The following is a 23,395-nucleotide window of genomic DNA, read 5'->3' as shown; positions in this document are numbered from 1 at the left end:
TTTGAGTCTCTCTACTGTTGCAAAGAGTGCGAGAATTTTTTAGGTTGCTGTTTATAAGGTTTGTAAAAGAAAGTCTGCCTAGCAGTGTTTAGTTCCACATTAAAAGCATGAAGACTGTCTTTATAGATATTATAATGGTCTACTAGTTTCGTCTTCCTCCACATACGCTGAGCTTATCTGCACTGTCTTTTCATCAATTGAATTGCTGTTGCGTTTGTCCAAGGGGCTCTCTGTTTGCTAGTCATCTTCTTGACTTCAACAGGAGCAATGTCATCTATAACATTCTTAACTTAAGAGTTAAACAAATCAAGGAGAGAATCAACTGAGTCTGCAGATATGCTTGGTGCTAGCGATATGGCCTTCATAAACTGCTCACTAGTGTTCTCATTTACGCATCTTTCTGACAGAGACAGATTTGTCTTTAATAGCTGGAGTGATCAATATATCAAAGAAAATACAGAAATGATCAGATAGTGCAACATCCTTAACAACAGTCGATGAAATATGTAAACCCTTAGTTATAAGTAGATCAAGAGTGTGTCCACATACATGGGCACACACAAACGCATAAATACACATTTACACACACATACACTCTCTCTTACACACGCACACACACGCACACACACACACACATACATACACAGACACACACACACACACACACACACATACATACACAGACACACACTCACACTTTGGGAGTTTTTGAAGTTTGATTGATTGGTTAATACCACAAAAAACAGGAGTTCCATCTTCTGGAAGCACTCGTGAAACTTAACTAAACAAGCAAACTAAATCCTGTTGCACTAATTCACTTGATTTTGATTTTATTGTAAAAAACAAGAAAACATTTATATTACTGTGTTAAATGAAAATCTGAAATATTTTATGGCTATGATTTAGTATTCAATTTTTTTTTTTAATTTTGATTATGTTTTTAATTAAATTGGTCTTACACTTCGTATTTTTCATATTTTTATAGTATATTTATTCATTCTTTTACTTTTACCATAAACCATCATCTCAACCATTTGGTAGATTTAGAAATTATGGGATGTGTTGGGGAAAAAAATGCATTGATTGTGTTAACTAGCGACATTAGGAGTTAAGAAATGCAATAAAAAAATTATATTGCTTTTTTTCTTGGTGTGACAGTTAAAGGGTTATTTGTAATACAATTTTGTCCTTTAATAAAGCAGTAAGTTATATAAACTGTACCCTTAATTTGACCCGCTCAAAGAAAACACTCTTTCTGAATGTATCAAACAAGACTCATGCACAGAAGACAGCATGAGCAATTATAGCAAATAAACTAATGTAAATATTATCCCGCCTGCTTTTTGAGCGCCGACAGGCGAGGTCTTACATCTCTTTGATTGGTTATTGTCTTCACCTTCTCAACAGAAAGTATCGCTTTAACAGCCAAGAGGAAAAGTTACAAACAGGCCAGTGGGTCAAATGTCCAAAGTGAGAGAAGCAGAGATGGAGTCTTACAACATTTCTGCCGCCTTCACTCGCCCTCGCGCCTCCGTCCTTCTCTATAGTATTGCGACATCGCGCATAGGAGATTCAATTCAATTCACCTTTATTTGTATAGCGCTTTTACAATGTAGATTGTGTCAAAGCAGCTTCACATAAAAGGTCATAGTAAATTGGAACAGTGTAGTTCAGTTGAGATAAATGACGTCAGTACGTAATAACCGGTTATGATCTATTACTGAACCGATATCGATCATTTTGACACCCCTAGTAACGAGTAACGATGCAGCTCATGAAAAATCTATCGGAGTAAAAGTATCAAACTCATCGAAAATATGTACTTAAGTAAAAGGGGAAGTAGGAGAAAAAACAATACTCCAGTAAAGTACAGAGACTGCCTTTTAGTACTTAAGTACAGTAGTGAAGTAGTTCTACTTTGTTACTATACATCTCTGTAAAGGACTTTGCGATAAAATCGATATTGGTATTTATTAACTGAACACCATTGGAAATAACGATAAAAAAAGTTCAATATGAAGTTTCGGTATGAAGCGCTATAGTTTTGTTAAAATGTGGCTGCTGAGCACACGCTTGGAAGCAATGCCAATAAGCTTAGGATGTAAGTTTTTCATTTCCAATGGAGGCACGTGACTTGCACTATGGTGTGCAAGCGGCATACACATGACGCGCACACATTTTTCAGGTACACCTGATTGAAAAACATCTGAACTTTTCCGAATGCTGCGAGCGCACCGCGATTTACTTGTATCCTTGCTGCAGCAAGAGTTTGTCTGTTTGTCATCCTCTGAGAAAACAGTTGATGGTCGCCTAGTTACAAGAGATGCAAAGCGCATTGAAAATGTGAAGGAAGAGTGGCTTTTTGGTATCTTTTCTTGTGCATCCCAGCCACTAGCACCCCATCTGAAAGATTTTTTTTGCATGGGGGTAATGTAGTCAATCGATTTCACAATTTGTAATATTGCAATATGTATTATAATAATGATGGTTGCTTCCTTTTTGAAAGCTCAGATTTGATTATCATAATTTGTGTTAACGAAGTTTGAGGTTGATTCATTCATTCATTATTAATCACACCTTAAAGTTTGCTTTGATTGTTCAGCATTTACACTTTACCATTGCACACACTTAGTAACATTTTATTTATTAAGTTTAAGAGTCTCTTTAACACTTATCTTTATTCTATTATAGAGAAATATTTTGTTTAAATTTTTTTGTCTATTAAAACTATTTGCCTTAGTAATGTTGGCAAAGTAAAATAAAGTTGTTAAATAACAAAAAATCCTAATATTCCTAAATGTATTGTTAAAAATATTCAATAATTATCGATAGCGAATGATATAAAACATGATATCGTGATAATTTTTCAGCAATATCAGCCAGTCGTAAGATCATATATTATGTTGTGCTGAAAATGTCAGTTTTGGGATAAGATAAACTTGTAGCTGTTTTTGCAGTCTGTGCCTTTAAATGCAAATGAGCTGGTTCTCCCCACCCACAGTTTCAGATGAAAAATGTTCTGCTACATCTCGTTGCAGTGGGCCTCAAAATCACTGGGATTTGGGTCCTATTTTAAAGTCAGGAAATTTAAAAAAAACGAGACTTACTGTGTGTCACTCCAATATGACTGTGGACACATACCTACACACATACCTACAGTCTGTGAAATGTTATTAATAGGTCTTTTTCACACCTCCTGGTTCCGGTAAGCGAAACGGCGTATCACAACATCCGGTTCCAATGGAACAGAGTATGATAGAATGGCAGAGTCGTCTCGTCGCTGTTATTGCAGCGTTCCCGGCTGCTCTAGCTTAAAAAAAATGACATCTTTACCTCAATTTCCACGAAAAGACAAAGGACAGAGGAAATCATGGGTGAAATTAATTAGACGGAATGAATGTCCTTCGTTTCAAGTTATATGCCAGAGTTCGCTCATGTGCAGTAAACACTTTAAAGCGGAGATCATTATGTTTTATCAAATATTGGTGGTCTTAGTTTTATTTTGATGTGAAATTATAATATAGACAAAATTCCAGTTAAGTTATCTGCCTTCCACAAACAAGTGCTCCCATCAAGGTCATTAATATATAAGCATAATTTTCCCCCACATTGGAATAATAGACAACTAATACAAATGCAATTTTTTTACAACAAAATTAATTTGGTTAGTCAGTTTTATAATAAAGATGGTATACTTTTCTTACAATTAATTCCTTTCTCATCACAGTATCTCAATAACCCTGCAAGTTTTCAACTGTTATTGGTTCAATTTTTTCAGAGACCCATATGTTATTTAGTGGTATTAATCAAGACCATCGTCTTTTAATTTTACTAAATCTTATGTTGGCAAAACTTGTTTTACAATAAACACCAAAAGTAATAATAGAGCTTTTCGAACTCTTTCCCAAAAAGAAATCACTACTGTTCCTTATATAAAATTTTATTGGATGTCTTTATTAAAGGGTGACTTGATTTGCTGAAAAAAAGTGTGGATGTTACCACAGATATATCAGGTTAGAAACAAAATTAAAGAAATATCCTATAAACTTCTCCAAAGATTTTATCCAGCAAAACATTATTTACAAAAAATGTAAAAGTGGAATTGATGTAAATTGTATTTTTGTAATGAATACGAGGAGACGGTTTTACACTTATTTTGGCATTGTACATACTCAGTCAAAAGGAAGAGGTGCAAAAAATTATTAACAATTTTCAGTGTTCAAAACCTCTTATCATTGTGGGAAAATGTACTTTTTGGCTTTACTGTCTAATTTACTAATAAGCAACCAAATCTTAAGGTATTGGTTTATTTATAATTACCCCCTGGCATGTATATTTTTTGTGTTGTAAAATGTTATTTGCTGTTCTTTAAATAAATAATAAAAACATTCAAAGCAGATGAACAAAATGAACTGGAACATGAACTAACTTTAACCTGAAGATTCAGAAACACACCCTAGCTAGAAACAAGACAAAAATTCAAAATATTTATTTAAAACAAATATTTTTTTGCATACATTGTATATAAATAATTAAATATAAATAATCTTTGTTACATCATAGTTTTTTTGCCCAAATGTTATAAACTCTTGAAATGCTCAGTCACAGTCCTTAAAACCACATGCAAATTATAAACCTTCACTCTATTATGGTTAACCTTAGCAGTGACTCTACAAATCATGTTTTCTGTAGCTCATTGTGAACTATAATTCAGACTTAATATTGCATGTCTTGTGATGTGATCATTACATTGTGATATCGATGCTGAAGCTATATTTTGTGAATGTGAAGCCCTACTTATGACAATATAACATTTTCTTGTTGTTGATGAATTCCTGAAGTTGTTATCATGGTCTGTGATTGTCATGATACTGACCTAAGTTGTAAAAAAGTTACTTTAACGGGTATAATAGCAAAACCAAATTTTCAACCAAATTAAATTGCAATAGGATAATAAAGTACAATAGATAATGCTTTTCGATAAAGTTTCATTAGTAAACGTTGGTTAATGGATTAAAAACAATACTGAAAAAAATCAAACGTTTTTACAGTTACTATGTTAGCCTGCCACAATAGCTAGCTAAAAAAGGCAAAAACTATCAACTTTATAATTTATGTTGAAACTAAACTGTCTTAAACATCACATTAGGAAATTTTGCTGGTTTCTTGCCCACTTCTCTTTAATGCAAAGTTAAAGCATTCACGTGAAGCATTATGAAAGTGATACAAACCTTTTCCAAGAGCCTGGCTGCATGCTGGCACACTAAACAATTTTCAGCTTACAAGGTCAATTCGTTATTTTTCCTCCATCAATAAGATCCTCCCTTGGCTATAGGTGAATTAATCAACAATTACTCATGCGGCAAGATTAAGAAAGATTTAATGCAGTATTGTTATTATCTTTAGGAAACTTGCTTGTGCGCAATTTTAGTCGTTAATAAAATGTATCTTAATGTGAGGGGCAGACAGTAGGGTTTTTAAGTTTGTTTGCTAGTTCTTTCACATTTTAATGTGAACGTATAAGTGTGTGTGCAGGCTGGAAGCTGCAGGTAGGTGTGTTGCAGAGACTGTATAATCGGATATTGAGATATTTGTAATTCGGATTATTGATATAATTTTGCAAATCACCCTGTCCTAGTTCATTTAAATCACAAATTACTGGTAAAAACCACAACCTCCCGTATAAAGATAAAAATGCTCACATATCTCTTGCTTTTACATCCATTAAAGAGTTGTCAATAACTACTCTCAGATTGATCCAAACCTGAGACATTTGTTTATTTTTGGAACACAATTTAAGATATTTTGGATGAAATGGCAGAGCTTCCTCATCCTTCATCGACAGCGATGCTTTTTGACTTGTTCAGAAATGTACCAAAAAACATTTTCAAAATGTTCCATGTGTCTATAGTGGTTATGACGCTACGAGAAAAACAATTGTGCGAACATAAAACAAAAATAATGACTTTATTTACAATTTATGTTTATCTGAACTTGACGAACAAGGTCTCAGGTTTGAAATGAAAAAAAAAAAAACTTTTTTTTAAATTTTCCTTTGTGTTTTTAGTCCACAGCTGGCCACCAGGCTACTTGCTCACAAGATTCAGTCTCCTCAAGAGTGGGAGGCCATTCAAGCTCTCATGGTAAGTGTGTCATTTGTTCTGAACCTGGACCATTGGTCTAATATTGCCTATAAACAGCCAATCAATTAATTAAATTTCAGTAATTAATAATTTGCATTGTGTGTATCTAAAGATTATAAAAATATAATATCAATGTCAATATCAATATAACTACATCATGCTGTGTATTTAAATTAGTTCTATCTAGCCACAAGATGAGGATATTATAAACTATTTTATGTTATTTCCTGATGATGTGATTCACACATAAAAACACTTGGGTATAGTTTTGAGGCTCCAAATTATTCTCCCTAATGTCTTCTTGAATTAATTAATAGAGGGGTTCTTGCAACCACGTTGGAGACATCACACCATTGGCTCATTTACAGAAGTCAGAATTACGCTGCTATTGGAATTTCTATTTGACACCTCTATTGGAATATACATTATTGTATCATTATTGTTATTTACAAATTAACTCCTTGTTACTTTGTGTTTTAAGGTTCTAGAAACTTGTGTGAAGAACTGTGGGAAAAGGTTCCATAATGAGGTGGGAAAGTTCCGTTTCCTTAATGAGCTCATCAAAGTGGTTTCACCTAAGGTATGTAATAATAAAAATAAAAAAACACTGATGCTTTGTTTGAATATAATCCAAAACAGTTGTGGGCTGTAACTATTACTTCACTACATCAAAATCATTTTATTTGCAGAAATAATTTCCAAAAAAATATTTTATACTTTAGAGTATTTTACTCTTTTACATAATTATGTCCCATAACAAAATATAGTTCTTTTTATTAAGGGCTGCACTATAGTGGGAGAATATGTATTACCAATTTTTTGCTATATAACAATTCTTTACAGATTTTTTTTTAGCTAATTTTAATATCTCTTATTTATGTAATTATCAGACAAAAATGGTTAATGGGTGTTTGTCTTATCCGATTAAAATTCTCTGGCAAGGTTCAAACATCATTTATGATAAAAAAATGCAAATTTCCTTATCCACTGTTGTCACATGTCTACTCCCAAAATTAGTATTTTTTTTTTCTGCTCAAAGGCAAAGGTCACCTTTGGGCAGGTTTACCAATAGCATATTAGCATCTACTCGGGAGGTAGGTATAAAGATAATAAGATTTACATTTGGATAGACAACCTAGTTATGATTCAACACACATGCTTGGCACATAAAATAAATGTTTGCTATTATTCATGCTAAAAGATAAATTATACTAAGCTAAGCTAAAAGTGGCCCAGCCAGAACAAGAAAAAATAGTTCAAGTCAACTGTAGGAGACTTGTAAAATGAGCCTTTTTCAAAAGAATAAAGGTGGAGTGTTCCTTTAAGTGCTTTAAAAGTTTGACTGATTTTTGACTCATTTTTAGACATGCTAAAAGTTTTATCAGGGTATGTTTGCTCAAGTACTTTAAGTGCAATTTGAATTGCAATCTAACGACTTGATTTCTAGGAATTAAAGATGGGGATTATAGTGCATGAACTGCACTCTCTCCATCTTCATTCATGATTCATGGTACAAATCCTAGATTAGTCAGTGTTGTAAAAAAAGAAAAGAAAGTGTTGTCACTAGAATTAGAAAAGACGGTGATTGGTGATAGAGTTGCGGATATATATAGTGATGAGAAAGTCTCTGGCTACTTTGAACAGGTAATGGGTTTGAATATACAGAATATCTTGAACATAATTTTTTTTTCTAATACAAAGTTGTCCCTAATCAGGAATGCATTTTTTCCATTGCATGTTTAATTTCATTGCTAGTTTCTAAAGGATTTGTCAATAATGCTCCCTGTACTGTTCCTATCACAGTATCTTGGTTCTCGAGCTCCAGAACCAGTGAAGAAAAAAGTTTTAGAAATGATGTACAGCTGGACTGTGAGTTTACCAGAAGAGACAAAGATTTCTGATGCTTATCAGATGCTTAAGAAACAAGGTAATCACTGAGCAAGGTCCTGATTTTACTTTGTCTCATCTATTTTTTATTTTCCATCACACAGCTAATGTGTTCATGTGTGTCTGTGGTTGTGCTATGAACTGTTTGGTAGCACATAGATTACATTATAATTACTGGTCACTTTGTTTTAAAGGTATTATTAAGCAAGACCCGGATCTCCCTGATGATAAACCCTGCCCCCCTCCTCCGCCCAGGCCTAAGAATGCAATCTTTGAAGATGAAGAAAAATCAAAGGTAGTTATGGTGTTGAAGTTTATGGATCATGTTTATTGTCTATTATTAGGGGTGTCCGTAAACGTTACGTAATGATTTTAAAATCCAATGTTTCCTTTGGAGTTTCATGTAAACTTTAAGTGCAGTTCAGCAGTTTCACTTTCATTCATGCCCCTGACACAAACTCTGAGGTGCTGAATGCGAGTATGAAGTAAGGGCTGGTGGGAGAGTGTTGTTTAATTGGAATTTGATACTGCATGCTGAATTAAAAGAAATTCTGCAATTCCCAGGCAGCATAAAAGTGTGTTAGGTGATGATGATAGCAGTTGTGATGAGTCTCCAGGAGTTCAGTGTGTATGTATGTATGTGTGTGTGTGTGCGTGCACTTGGAGATGCGGGTGTCTGTGGACTTTTACTTACTTGATAGGTGCAGAGAATAGTGTCAAACTGCCATGTCTGGATGGAATATCCTGTTGCGAAAAGTTTGTATTTAATACCAATATGATTTTATTGGGATTAATGTCATCAAATATCTCTGTCTATATGGTAGACTCTTGATCAAAATATTGTCCTATGCCTCATTCACACTAGCAGCGACTTTGTCTGTTGCTCTGGGTGGCGACCTGCTGCAAACAGGTCTGTGTAGGTCTACAGCACGGAGAATACATCTGGCCTCTGAGCAACCTGAGAGAGGATCACATGAGCTCTACTGGGGTTCCTATTGGCTGTTGCTTAAGAAAGTCGCTCTTCATTTGCATAAAGTTAAAGGATTCTTAAATTTGTTGCGTCGCTCGACAATCCCACCTGGTCACCAACAGTCGATGTCATTCACATTGATGGAGGTCACCGGAAGTTGCTCGCTCCGTTGAAATGAACGGTTGTCGCTTTGCTGCTGCGAGTCGCTCATAGTGTGAATGAGGCATTAATCGTATTAAAATTATAGTATTGGTCCATGAAAACCTTTTTGCGTTTTTCAATGACAGGCCTAAAGTACCAACACAAACTCATGCAGCAAAATATTCATTATCATTATTATTGAATAATGTAATGTTATTTTTTTCTAATGTCAAAATAATCAATGTGAAATACAGAAAACTGATCAAAATAAGCAAATAAATCCAAAAAAAGTAAATATTTCTCTTTCTCCTGCATTTTATCTTAATCAATAGATGTTGTCCCGTCTTCTGAATAGCTCTCATCCTGAGGACCTAAGGGCAGCAAACAAACTCATCAAAGAAATGGTTCAGGAGGTAAGTAGAGGAGCGTATTTGAACCAGAGTTATTAAACAACATCAACAACAAGGGTGCAATTCAGGGGCAGCAAAATTGAAAACTAATGGCATGTTGAAAAGCAAAGAACGAAAATGAAAATAAATTACCTTGTTAAACTCTGTAGACATTGTAATGGTAAAATTTTAAGATGTGACTTATTTCCATACAAAATTAATATTTAAATAGTACTCTTTTCTGTGGTATAATCACAGGTATTACAATTTGATTGCCAGTTCTACTCCATTCAACCTATTCAACCAAAATTTGTCAGATTACATGACTTTCCAGGAATACAATAAATTATTTTCAAGACTAAATTCCACATTAGCAAACTTTCAAGTGCTGAAATCATTGTACCTTCATTTGGACTAGTGTGTAAACTGTGCGGATTTACTGTCTAATACTTGCTGTGTGTTTTCAGGATCAGAAACGCATGGAGAAGGTGTCAAAGAGAGTGAACGCTATTCAGGAAGTGAAGGAGAGTGTTGGGCTTCTCACACAGTTACTGGGAGATTACAGCAAAGAGAGTTCCTCACAAAGCAACGAGGAGCTCATTAAGGTCTGTAAAGCATACATCAGCAGTTTTCTCTTGACAATTTACATAAATAAGTTTTTATGAGCTCTGTTTGGTCTTTATTCTGTCATTGTAGGATCTGTACCAGCGCTGTGAAAAGATGAGACCCACTCTGTTCAGATTGGCCAGCGATACTGAGGACAATGATGAAGCTCTTGGTGAGGCTTACAGGTTGAAGGGCAAAAACTTTAATTCCACATAGTTTCCAGGAGTTCATGAATTAGGTCAGTTTCTGAGTCTCTTTTGTATGTGTTTTTCTGCAGCTGAGATCTTACAGGCGAATGACAGCCTAACGCAGGTGATCAATCTGTACAGGCAGCTGGTGAGAGGGGAGGAGGTTAATGGAGAAGCAAGCAGCTCAGCCACACTCCCAGGTACATGAACTCAGTAATGTGTGGAGATGTTGAGGCTCACTCGTAGAATGACAAATGATTACTCATAGAGTGTCTTGTTGTGCTGTCAATGGTTTTTAGAAACACTTGTGTGACAAAGGTCACAATGGTTATTTCTTACACTTTTTCAAACTTTGTGCTTACAGGTTGCAGTAATGCACTTTTGGACCTTACAGGACTGGACACTTCCCCTTCAGCTCAGTCTTTCTCTGAATTTCCCTCTCAGACACAGGAGCTGGGCATCAGTCTTCTAGATGATGAGCTTATGTCTTTAGGTAGGTAACCTGTGATCACTCTTTAGAATGTTCAGTTTTAAATAAATGTGCTTCGCCCAAGCATTAGTAAGAACCATAGGATCTCTGTAACTGTTGTAAGAGCTTTCATTTCTCTGTGTGAACTTGAGGACACAGACATGTTCTTTACCAAGGAGCTGATGGGCATCAACCACCTTGGCAATATGCTCAAAAATATTTGAGAAAAGGTAGCTAACGTATTATCATGAGCTATCAAATATGCTTGTTTCGTCGGCGCAATAGCCTAGTGGGTTAGCGTGTCGACATATGGTGCAGTAGTACGTCAGGGCGTCCCGAGTTCGAATCCTGGCTCGAGGATATTTCCCTATCATACCCCCTCTCTCTCTCTCCAACTTAGCTTCTTGTCTAAATACTGTCCTATCTAATAAAGGCGAAGAGGCTAAAAATAAATCTTAAAAAAAATGCTTGTTTCATACACTATCGTTCCCTCGATTTTTATATGTCCTTCGCGGAGGATTATCCCTTACATTTTAATTAATAGAGATGTAAACCCACACTGGTTTGACTGTTCAGTTCAGTTATAATTCTCATGTCATTGAATCGGTTCAATCTTTAATAATCCTTTAGCAGCTATAATGGGCCGACCCTTGCTAGTTTGTCAACAACTACAAGAGAAAATTATTGAAAAGTTTAAAAACAATGTTCCTCCAAAAAGATAGGAAGACATTTGGATATTTCACCTTCAACGGTGTTTCATTTCGTGAAGGACAAGGGTGCAAGTCTAAGCTGAACAACTGTGAGCTCTGATCCCTCAGGTGGCACTGCACCAAGAATCTTCATTCATCTATAAGCGAAATCACCACAAGGGCTCAGGACTACTTTGGCAAACTTACCATGTAGTACCATGTAATATGTAGTTACATCCACAAATGTCAGTGAAAACTGTACTGAGCCAAAAGTAAGCCCTATGTTAACAGTGTCCAGAGGCGTCGTTGACTTTGTCTGGGCTCAAAGGCACCTAGGATAGACTATCAAACAGTGGAAACGTGTACTGTGGTCACATGAATAAGTATTTCAGGTGTTTTTGGGAGAAATTGACATTGTGTGCTCCGGATAAAAGAAGAAAAGGATCATCTAAACAGTTACCAGCAGCAAGTACAGAAGCCTGTCATGGTATGGACCCCTTGGCGAAGGTAACTTCTGTGATAGCACCATTAATGCTAAAAAGTACATAGAGATCTTGGAGCACAGTATGCTACCTTCTAGCAACTTTTTACAGTGTGCCCTTAGCAGTGATATAGCGCATATTGGGTTGTATGAAGTGTCAGTGAAGAAAACTCACAAGCAGAAAATCGTGCGTCTTGCCACCCTCGCTATGGATATGTGACAATGTCAATGGCGCTTTGGTTTATTTACAGATAATCCATCATTCTGTTTATCCAAGATTTAGTATAACCTATGTTTAACAATTTCAAGTGTGAAAAGCCGTACACAGGCAAAAGCTATAACGGTTATTAGACTAAGCAAAACCAATGTAGCATTTTTTTTTTACCTTTTTTTGGGGTAGCATCTGCCATAAAACTTAAAGAATAGGTCAGCAGGTCAATATAAATGTTCATAGCTTATTTAAAAAAAGGCAAAATTAAATGTCCTAATAAATGAAAAATACACAAACTTAATCCACTTATAAATTGGCTGAATTAAAAATTTTACCACAAGAGGACGAGGCTGTAAGTCAATTACTAGAGTATATAACAAAAGCAAAGCACTAAAATGCTTTGTGTCACAGGTTAACTGTAAAACTAATGACCAATTGCCAAAGTTTACCATTAGAATAATCAATGAGTTTAAAAAGTTAAAAACACTGCTTCCACTTGGCCAGCCATGGAGAAACTGGGAGCAGTCAGGAAAGTGGTGACGTCACGTGCACATGTTCCCAAAGTGGGGGTTTGAGGGGGTGGTGGGGGGCGGTCTTTGGATCACTTTAAAATCACTTTAAAGCAATTAAAATGAGCAAGTTAAAAGTTACGTTTAAAAAAAATAAAGAAAATGCCATCAGCTTTTTAAATTGTTTTATTTAAATATCTTTTTTTCCCAATTGATTCGCAAATTAGATTGCAACCCCTGGGGTGATTGTTAAATTAACGACAGCAATAGTGTAAGTCAGCAGATCTGATTTGCGGAACCAAGTTCTGATGTAGGTCTGCAGGTAGGTAGGTCTTTATTTATTTTTAAATTTTTTAATTTAGACAATGCAGTCAGGCCGACAGATTGAAGAAAGGGAAATATGCTTTACAATTAGATACTGCTTGTATTCTTCAGATACAGTTTTGAAGGATAACAAAGACAATAAAAGTTAATCGTTAACCTAACTGCTTCCTTTTATTTTTATTGAAAAATATTAAACGTATCCTTTCTCTTTTGCTGAATATCAGTTTTCGTTATTAATAATGACCATGATAAAATTATAAAGTACAATAAGTATAAAAAAATTAATAAAATAAAAATAGAATCAGTCAAACGTATAGAATTTGTTCATGGTGGTTACATAAATAAATGTTAACTTATCTATGCGCTCAGACAAAACACTTTACCTGAGAACAAGTAATATGCAGTCATAAAATATAGTCATTAAATATAAACAAGATGAATTAAATATCCCATTGAACAACTAAAGGGAGATAAGAACCAGCGGCAGATTGTTGATGGACTGGCCGACAGGCTCTGCTCTCACTTGGGAAAGTGCGCACAGAGCTTCCACTGACTGACTGACTGGTGCTCAGACCTCTGAATACACTGAAGCAACTTTCAGCGCATTCCAGAGTGTGTGTGTGTGGTCACATGATTCAGCTGTTTAGAAATGCTAAGTAAAATGCCAGTGTGGATGTAGATTTTCTGTTTTAAGTCTAAAACGCATCAGTGTAAACGGTGTATTATACACAGAGAAGCTCTTGTGAGCAAAACACTTCACCCAAAACATAAACATGTCCTTGACCTCTATAAAAATTGTCAGTTACATAAAAGTGCACCTACTCAATATCAGATTGCTTGTCACTCTCTGTAACTGGCATCAGAGCATGCTTGCATTCTATATGATTGCAGTTCTATACGACTTGGGCACCTCTTTGAGCTGCAGGACTCCACTTGTTTCTAATGGAGCATGGGCCTAACTCACATACCTCCTTACAGGTTAACAAGACTAGTGTGATTGGCCTGCATATTAAAACTTAATGGACTTAATATCTCATTGCTAGGTGAAAATACAAACATAATGAAGCTGAATGATAAAATCCACGCATTCAAGACAAAACTTGAGTGCTGCAATGAGCAAATTGAAAATGGCATGATTAATATGTTATTGACATTGATAGCTTCAAGCCCATCTGGAACACTTTACCAAACCACTATGGATGTACTGATGCCATTTTGTGCTTAAACAACTTAAATTATTTTTATTAACCTTTATTATTAAATAATTTAATTAACCTAAATAAATACAGGTTGCTATTTGAATGTACAGAATGATCTCCCAATGCTGGTCTCAAATTAAACCAAGAATGGAGTTGCTATGCTCCAAACATTGACCACCTGTTTCTTTAGGTGGGATTAATGTTAAAATTAACAAACTCTAATAATAATAACCTACTATAAAAATTGTATGGTTGTTCTTTTATGTTGTCAATATGCTTGTGTTTATATAAGTTTATTGTTGTGTGTTTGAGTCAACTATTTCATTCAAAAATAGTCCACTTTGTTAATTGTAACCAGACTTTTTATGAGTTCAGACTGTATTGAAATGATGAACAATTTTAGTCATAGTCATTCATTTCCCTTGCTTCCCTTTTTTTCAGGATTGACTGAAGTCAATTCAAATCTGACTTCCTCCCAATCTGGAGATGCCATGGCATGGAATACTTTTCAGGTGGGCAGAAAAATAAGTTTTGTCTATTTGTTTTGTTCGTTTGACAATTAGAAAGTTGTAGAGATCCAGCAACCAGCTACTTGACTAATTTATTCAAATCTTTTGCTAGTTTTTGTTGTGGGGCAGAACACAGCAGTTTGGACCATTTGAACAGTCCCAAGAAACTATGCATTGTGCCTATAGGTCTTAGGCCAGTTATTTTCTGAAAGCCCCAATTAACTTAACCATGTTTAAACATGTAATAGAACTGTATGTGATAATTAGGTTTTGTTTAACCAGCAACAATAGTTTAATCAAACAGTAAGTGGTATATCAGTATGCAATGTGTGTTTACTGGTATATTAATATTAAGGATGAGTACCATAACCACAACGTTCGAAAGTATGGTTACATTTCACTTAATAAAGACAATGTTTTAACAATTTTATGCTACAAAGTTTGTAAATGAAAAGTTATAGGCCAGAGGCATAGAAAACAGATGTTCCTACAGACATACTGTTGTAACAGCACATGCCACATGACCGAAATGACTGAGCACCCACAGAAAAAAAAATATTTTGTACATAATGGGGCAGTCTATAATTTCACAATTATCCAAATTTCACGATTGTGCATCTGCAGTGTTTTGCAATAATTTATAATAATACTAAAGCATTTTTTTGTATTTTAAGCAATTTAGTTGCACATTGATGTGGATCTCTGATGCCAAGCAGGGTGGATATGTAGGTTTTCTTTTGCAAAAAATCCTTCATTTTAATGTGGATGCTGAAATAATATATGACACAAAGAAGAAATTGACTCTGTGTCAGGTGTTTTTGCTTGTCTAATTGTTCTTGATGTTTTTAGGATGATATAACTACCAGTGGAGCAAAGTGGTGGTGATACTCTAATCAAACTTTAGATAATAAACCATTTGAATCATAATAATAAATTAATTAATTGTCTACATAGACTAATGGACTCTTTTCATATGACACATTTAATGGTCATCAGCTTCTTAATCCTTTGAAAGTTTTTGATATTTTTTTAATTTGAGGTGTTTCTAATGGGTGGGACAATAAATTTGACATTGTTCTCTTCTGGCTGTCACATTTTTTTTCTTTTTCTGAAAGTCATGATAACACTATTATTGATTTTTTTTCCTTTTGTTATTTGGGCAAATTGGAATACAAAAAAAGTGGTTATTTTTCCCACTTAAGGCTGGTTTATACTTCTATGCGGAGTGATCACCATAACCCACGGCAAATGCCTTGCACGTAGCCGTGCATTTATACTTCTGCTTGCTGTTTGCGTTGTTCTACAATAACAATTCCGAAACGCTAGTGGGCATCAAGTTTTTATGTTTCTCTGTCGAGTTTCTTCACAAGTGTCTTTAATGCTACGTACGGCATGTGTAGCTCAAACCTCATTCAGAGGCGGGAACCGGCAAACGTGCAACAACTTGCAATAACTTTAAAACACAAAACAAAAGTTATTCTTTAAAACACAAAACAAGTACAATAGCATACAACAAATTGAGGATTACAGTGCTTACAATTTTTTCACATCAAAGGAACAAATCAATAGAGAACAAAAAACAAAAAATAAAAAAAATTACAGGGAATATATAACTTACAAGAAATACGCATAAGAAAATGATTCCAAAATCGCATACATATAGCTTTCTTATTTTTAATGTCTTTTAGGGTTTCGATATAACTCTTAAGACCAATTTTAAACAAATAAATGTTAGGCTTATCATTGCACCATTTTTGTTTGTTTACATGGTACTTCCGATATACAGGGTGGGCCATTTATATGGATACACCTTAATAAAATGGGAATGGTTGGTGATATTAACGTCCTGTTTGTGGCACATTAGTATATGTGAGGGGGCTCATGAAAGAATAAAGTTACGTTAAAACCAAGCACACTATTGTTTTTCTTGTGAAATTCCCAATAAGTTTAATTTGTCACATGACCTTCTTCCTATTGAAAAAACAAAAGTTGGATCAAAGATGGCCGACTTCAAAATGGCCACCATGGTCACCACCTATCATGGCAAGTTTGCCCCCTCACGTATACTAATGTGCAACAAACAGGACGTTATTATCACCAACCATTCCCATTTTATTAAGGTGTATCCATATAAATGGCCCACCCTGTATAATCATAAAATGAATAAACAAATTTTGCTCTCAAGTTTAAGTTATTATTATTTTATGTCAAAATATATATCTTTACAAGAAAACTAAATTTTTAATTTTGTAAGTTTAAATATGAGATGTTCAACATCAAACCAAAAAGATTTGGGTATATGTGCATTTAAAAAACAGGTGTTTTATCGATTTTTCCTCTAATTCACAAAAAGTGCACACAGATTCCATGTCTCTTAAAACTTTTTAACAACTTGTTTCAATGGATAGATTAAATGAATTAGTTTATATGTCACTTCTTTAACTTTATTGGTGAGACGGTATTTACTATGCAAGTTCCAAACTTTTTCCCAGTCAATCTGCCCAAATAAGGAATTCCAAAAAGGTTTGCGTTTAGGCAGCAATGTGGTTCTGCATAACTTTTTAATGTAAAAGTTATTAAATTTACTGTCAAATTTTTACACTGTTAATACTTAACTGATTAGTATGCGAAAGATTAGGTACAGAGGACATATTACCAGATAAGAGCTAAACAAGTCCACTAGGAATTGCATCAAATACTATTGCAAATTCTTTAGCGTTATGGGGACCTTGTAATAATTGAGAACTTCACCATAATTAAAAAGTTGTCCATTACTTTTGAATAACTTTCTCACCATGTGTAGTTAAATTTTTTGAGAGGAGCATATCAGCGTCAACGTCAGCCACGGCAAGGGCTATGCAACCATGCAAAGGTTGCGCTGAAACATACCCATGCGCTTGATGCAGAACTATAAATCAGCCTTCACTGTGCTCCTAATTTACCCAATTATGATGATTTCTACTGCTAAGAAAAACTGAAATGTGTAAGTGGTTCACAAATGCACATAAAACTGATCCCAGCCCACCGGCCTAATGATTGATTAACTTTCTGATGAACCAGTGCTTTCCTTATTTTAGTTTTAAGAGATGAGTGCAGAGAGTGCAGAGGCTTCATTTATTTATATATATATATATATATATATATATATATATATATATATATATATATATATATATATATATATATATATATATATATATATATATCATACTGATTTTTTGATTACTATTGATGTGCTGAATTTCACAAAAACATACAGTTGAAAAGCTGTAATTGCAACGAACAAAATAGACGTTCAGCCTAAGCAATTTTTTGTTAGTCTCGCTCACACACTTATTGCCTTCCTTTTGTGTTTAATTCATCTGTTTTGCTTCCATTTCTGGAGACTTAATTTTTAAAATAATATTTAATATAAAGAGAAAAGGGGCAAGGTAACAGGGACATCCCTGTTATCCAGTAGCCTGATGTCTATTTGGACGCCTAAATCATGGGCACAGTGTGAAAGCACTAAAGAAAGTTATCTTTTATTTCTTTCTGCTAAAAATGACAAACATGAACAAAATCAATCTTGAATAGTTTAAAAATCAGTTTAATTTGTAAATTAGTAGGATAAACTTTCATGGCGATATGGCAATTATGTTAGCGGTTCGTAGTCGTTGCGAGTAGTTGATATTGGCCCTCGAGGAGTCCTTACTGTCAAACCCAGCTTAACACAATTGCTTTTGTTAGTCATCAGAAACTGTGGATACACCTGTAATGCCGGACCCTGCAGTGCTTTTGCCAGTTACAAGTGCTACCAAGACACCTGTTCCTGTGACATCCACTAAATCCCTAGATGAGCTAGACCTGTTGGGTAAGACTCTGCTGCAGCAGTCTCTACCTCCAGAAAGTCTTCAGGTCAAATGGTAAATGCATATTATGAATTTTATTTTAGTAAAACTCACCAATAGTCTGTGTAATTGTAAAATATTTAAATTTTAAATGTATAAATTGTTTTCATGTCAATTTGGTGAAAATACAACGCTGTTCTGAAAAATAAGGGTCTGATTAAGGGGGCTTTCACACTGGGGCAATCCAAATTCATGTTCCTTCAAGAGTGATGTTCTGATTTCACAGACACACTTGATTTTTTGCACTCTGGTGCATTTTGTTAACCTTGAACCAGATGAAAAAGAAATCATAAACGGTGTATATTGTGAGTGTTTTCAAGTTAAATGGGTGCCCTTGGGAAGTTAAGGGAATAACGTTTGCATTACTTTGTCACATAAAGGGTTTCAAATTAATTGATTTCCAGGGCACTCCTACTGATAATTAATAACTAATGACATTGTCATCAGCAAAAACGCACATGCTGATTACTTTGTTTCTTGAACATCTGTGTACCTGCGTTGCTTTAAAGTTCAAGTCACAGTTCTTGACTCTGATGTTATACCAAGGTGCGATCACATTATCTGAACCACCCTATTTCAAACTAAACTCCCAGTGTGAAAGCATGCCAATGCTCATGCTTCAAAAACATATCAGCCTTCATCAGAGCAAAAAAAATATATTGATGCTTTTCAACAGGGACAAGCTTCAGTCTCAGTCCAAACCCACACTACGAGACCTTCAGATCAAGTCTGGAAATAATGCCGCTACAAGTCCTGTGTTGAGCTTTTCTTCAGAGCCAGGATCTCTCCTCAATTCTCAGCTCACACCTCAGGATGACGTATCATTGGTGAAAGTTACTGTGCCCTTGGAGTCTATCAAACCTAGTAAGACATAAGACATACAATATTTTAAAGAATAGTCAAAAATGAACAAAAAAAGGGATTGTCCTTTCACAGAATCCGAAATCTTATATGCATTATGCCATTGCTGGTTTTCCTGCAGTCTTTACATGAAAAAATATATATTTCACAAATTATAGGTTTAAAATGAATGTAAAATTAGAGAGATTGACATGTATACATACCACTGAGCAGGATATGGATTGTATAGCAACAGCAGTTTCTTCTTATCCTTTAAATATATTGTAATTGATATATGTGTGTTTACTTTTGTAGATGACTGCATGAAGAACGTATATTTTACTTAAAGAGAGATACTATTTAGGTAGTCTGATTTGTATATACAGTTGAAGTCAAAATGAGTAGCCCTCCTGTGAATTTTTTTTTAACTATTTCCCAAACAATGTTAAACAGCAAAGACATTTTTCATGATATTTCCTAACATATTTTTTTCTTCTGGAGAAAGTCTTATTTCTATTATTTCAGCTATAATGAAAGCAGTTTTACATTTTTTTCAAAAGTATTTTAAGGTCAATATTTTTAAGTAATATTTTGTTCGATTGTCTACAGAACAATACATTTAAACAATAACTTGCCTAATTACCCTAACTTGCCTGCTTAACCAAGTTAAGCCTTAAAATGGCACATTAAGCTGAATACTAGTATCTTGAAAAAAATCTAGTAAAATATTATCTACAGTCATCATGGCTTTATTACAATTAAACATCCTGTGGCTCGTGGCCACAATCCAACTGCTGAGCTAAAGTCAATAATCCTGGAAAGAATGCCTTTCTCATTTGAAGCATTTTGCAGCTTTTTAGAAGGGTTTGGTGAGTCTAATATAATTTAATGAAAAGAATTTTACAGATACAGCTGACGTCAAAATTATTTGCCCTTTTTTTTGTTCTTTTTCAAATATTTCCCAAATGATGTTTAATAGAGCAAGGAATTTTTCACAGTATTTCCAATAGCATTAGTAGAGAAAGTCTACTAAAATAAAAGCAGTTTTATTTATTTTTTTAACTATTTCAATATTATTAGCCCCCTTAAGCAATTTTTTTTTATTGTCTACAGAACAAACCATTGTTATACAATGACTTAGCTAGCTAACGAAATAACCTAGTTAAGCCTTTAAATGTTACTTTAAGCTGAATACTAGTATCTTGAAAAATATCTAGTCAAATATTATGTATTGTCATTATGGCAAAGATAAAATAATCAGTTAGAAATTAAAAATTATTTATTAAAACTATTATGTTTAGAAATGTTAAAGTATATCCATTAAACAGAAATTGGAGGAAACGGTATACAGGATAGCTAGCAAATCTGACTTAAACTGTATATTTACTTATTTGATTTAAGTCGACAATATAGACAATATAAAAAAGCATGACAACCATTGCTATTGAAGCAAGTGCTAGAAAGGATCATACATTCTCTCTCACACGCACACACGCGCACACACACACACAGCTTCAAGATTTATCTTTACAAAAAGCAATGCCAGCCATCTGTTTATTGATCAGTAAATCACAGAAAGCCTTACATTAGTAAACACAATTATGCCCATGACAAATATGCAGCCATTGAACCGAGAAATAGACTCTGGCAGACGTTATTTACTTTTATTTATACAAGATTGAATCAGTCAGACGGAGATGGAGAAGAGAGCCGTGACCACTCAAGATAAACTCTCTGAAAACAATTCACATTTTATGGGGTTTAGCTTCTTGTGTATTATATTTGTGTTAAGAATATAGTATGAAGGAATATTTACAACAAATAACAGCACATATATTCAGACATACAGTTAAAGTCAGAATTATCAGCCCCCCTGTTTATTTTTTCCACACTTTTTGTTTAAGGTAATAAAGATTATTTTCAATATATATGTGTGTGTGTGTATATATATATATATATATATATATATATATATATATATAAGATAATAGAATCAGTTACAAGCTTGTTATTAAAACTATTATGTTTAGAAATATGTTTAAAAAATCTCTCCTTTCTGTTTAACATAAATTGCTGGGGAAAAAATACAGGGGGCCTAATAGTTCAGGGGGTCTAATAATTATGACTTCATCTGTATCTACAGTTGCAGTTTGCATGTTCTTCCTTAGTCAGCTTAGGTTTACTCTGTGGTTTACTTCAATTTCCTCCCACAAGGCATGGAGTATAGGGGAACTTTTGTCTAATGCCATTCCATAGATGCTGGAATGCCGTTAAGAAGAATATAAATAAATATAAATGAGAATAGACATTGTCCACCTAAAATCTTTACATCTACCCTAGTTATTTATAGTGCATTCAGGAGAAAAGCTGATTCACTAAGTCTGATCGCAGCAGTTTGAAAGAGACCATCCAAAGCCTTTCTTCACAACAAATGATTTGAAATATAGCATGAGACAACCATTAGGGCCGAAATGATTCATACCCCTGTCAAATTTTGACTTGGTTATATTTATTCAACCAGCAAGTTTGTATTGATGACACCGGCTTCTCCCAAGAGATAATAAGACGATCATTGTGGAAAAACCTTAAGTCAGAATTGGCCAGGGGTATGAATCATTTTGGGCTTAACTGTATCTACTTTTATGATGGTTGTGTTTATTTATTGCAGATTTATGTATTTATTTAAATGTGAAAAAAGATGTTCACTATATAATGTTAGGATGTGTTTTATTCCTGTGTTTTAATGCTGTACAGAGAATAGGGCTGGGCGATTAATCGAAAAGTAATCAGAATCGACATTCAGAATTTTTCCAGGATGATTTTTTTCAATTACTTTCCCTACGTGTCACATGATCCTGCTCTGTTAAAGGTCGTGGCTGATTTTTACCACGGCCACTTTGCAGCCACATCTGATCTTTGGTCAAGTAAGGTGATTCTTTAGCCTTACTTTGCACTACATTGACGATTATTGGACGCTGTGCCAGAGATACCATTTAGATGGCATATAAAACTTGTCAGTGAATTATGAGGGCAAAAAAATTTCATAAAAATAATAAAATAATTGTTGATTAATTGTAATTAGGTTAAAATGTTAAAATCACCCAGCCCAAACAGGGAATCAAATGAATTTAAACTGGTCTTATGTTTGTTATAACCTTACAGGTAGCATGTTACCTGTGACAATCTTTGATAAACACAGCCTACGAGTTTTGTTCCATTTTGCAAAAGACCCTCCGCCATCCCGGCCAGATGTTTTAGTGGTGATAATCTCCATGTTGTCCTCTGCCCCTTTGCCTATCACAAATGTACGATTCCAGGCTGCTGTTCCCAAGGTAATTCAAACTACTGCTTATGCATCCATCTTCAGTCAATTTCTGTTTAATTCTTTACTAAGGCTGTATTATTTGGATGTACAGAATATGAGAGTGAAGTTGCAGCCACCATCGGGATCAGATTTACCTGCCTTCAACCCTGTATTGCCCCCTGCTGCCATTACACAGGTCCTGCTTTTAGCTAACCCTCACAAGGTAAAGAAGTAAATAGAATGATATACAATACTGCAAAACATGTCGCGACAATGCATAGTGCGAGCTTTGTGATTGGTCAGCTTGGTAGTGTGAGCAGTGCAAGTCCAGTTTAACAAGTGTTGAGTCTCGTGGAGGAGCCCCAGATGGATACTTTTGTTTTGTGCTAAACAAAATAAAGCAAAAAGTGGTCTTGTAGACCTTCAATTTTTAAATACTTTAAAATTGATACTTGTACAGTTTTATGTCTGAACCCTGAGGTATTACCTGTGATGGAAGCTTATGTTACAGTCTTTGTAACATGGGTAATAATTTCAGGACAGATTATTATTATTATTGTTATTATTAACCTTTGCTGCACTTAAATTTGTAACCTATACTGAAGTGTGCTCCAAAAAATTACATTTCTTTGCTATAGCTGCCCAA

General features: G+C 34.6%; 1 protein-coding gene across 1 annotated transcript in view; it reads left to right on the top strand.

Moving 5' to 3' along the window:
- Positions 1–23,395, top strand: part of gga1 (golgi-associated, gamma adaptin ear containing, ARF binding protein 1) — a 40,606-nt gene that overhangs the window by 13,961 nt on the left and 3,250 nt on the right. Inside the window, exons 3-16 of the mRNA XM_056459771.1 lie at positions 6,068–6,143; positions 6,625–6,723; positions 7,947–8,070; positions 8,225–8,325; positions 9,474–9,554; positions 9,998–10,135; positions 10,227–10,308; positions 10,414–10,524; positions 10,689–10,817; positions 14,648–14,718; positions 18,445–18,620; positions 19,282–19,469; positions 22,608–22,777; positions 22,862–22,972. Of these exons, the coding sequence (XP_056315746.1) occupies positions 6,068–6,143; positions 6,625–6,723; positions 7,947–8,070; positions 8,225–8,325; positions 9,474–9,554; positions 9,998–10,135; positions 10,227–10,308; positions 10,414–10,524; positions 10,689–10,817; positions 14,648–14,718; positions 18,445–18,620; positions 19,282–19,469; positions 22,608–22,777; positions 22,862–22,972 (1,657 nt within the window). The remainder of the gene's footprint in view (positions 1–6,067; positions 6,144–6,624; positions 6,724–7,946; positions 8,071–8,224; positions 8,326–9,473; positions 9,555–9,997; positions 10,136–10,226; positions 10,309–10,413; positions 10,525–10,688; positions 10,818–14,647; positions 14,719–18,444; positions 18,621–19,281; positions 19,470–22,607; positions 22,778–22,861; positions 22,973–23,395) is intronic.

This window comes from Danio aesculapii, chromosome 6 (genome assembly GCF_903798145.1).
Source record: "Danio aesculapii chromosome 6, fDanAes4.1, whole genome shotgun sequence".
In the NCBI taxonomy this organism is placed as follows: domain Eukaryota; kingdom Metazoa; phylum Chordata; class Actinopteri; order Cypriniformes; family Danionidae; genus Danio; species Danio aesculapii.
The sequence above is the reverse complement of the archived record's forward strand: the minus strand, read 5'-3'. Positions and strand labels throughout refer to the sequence as shown.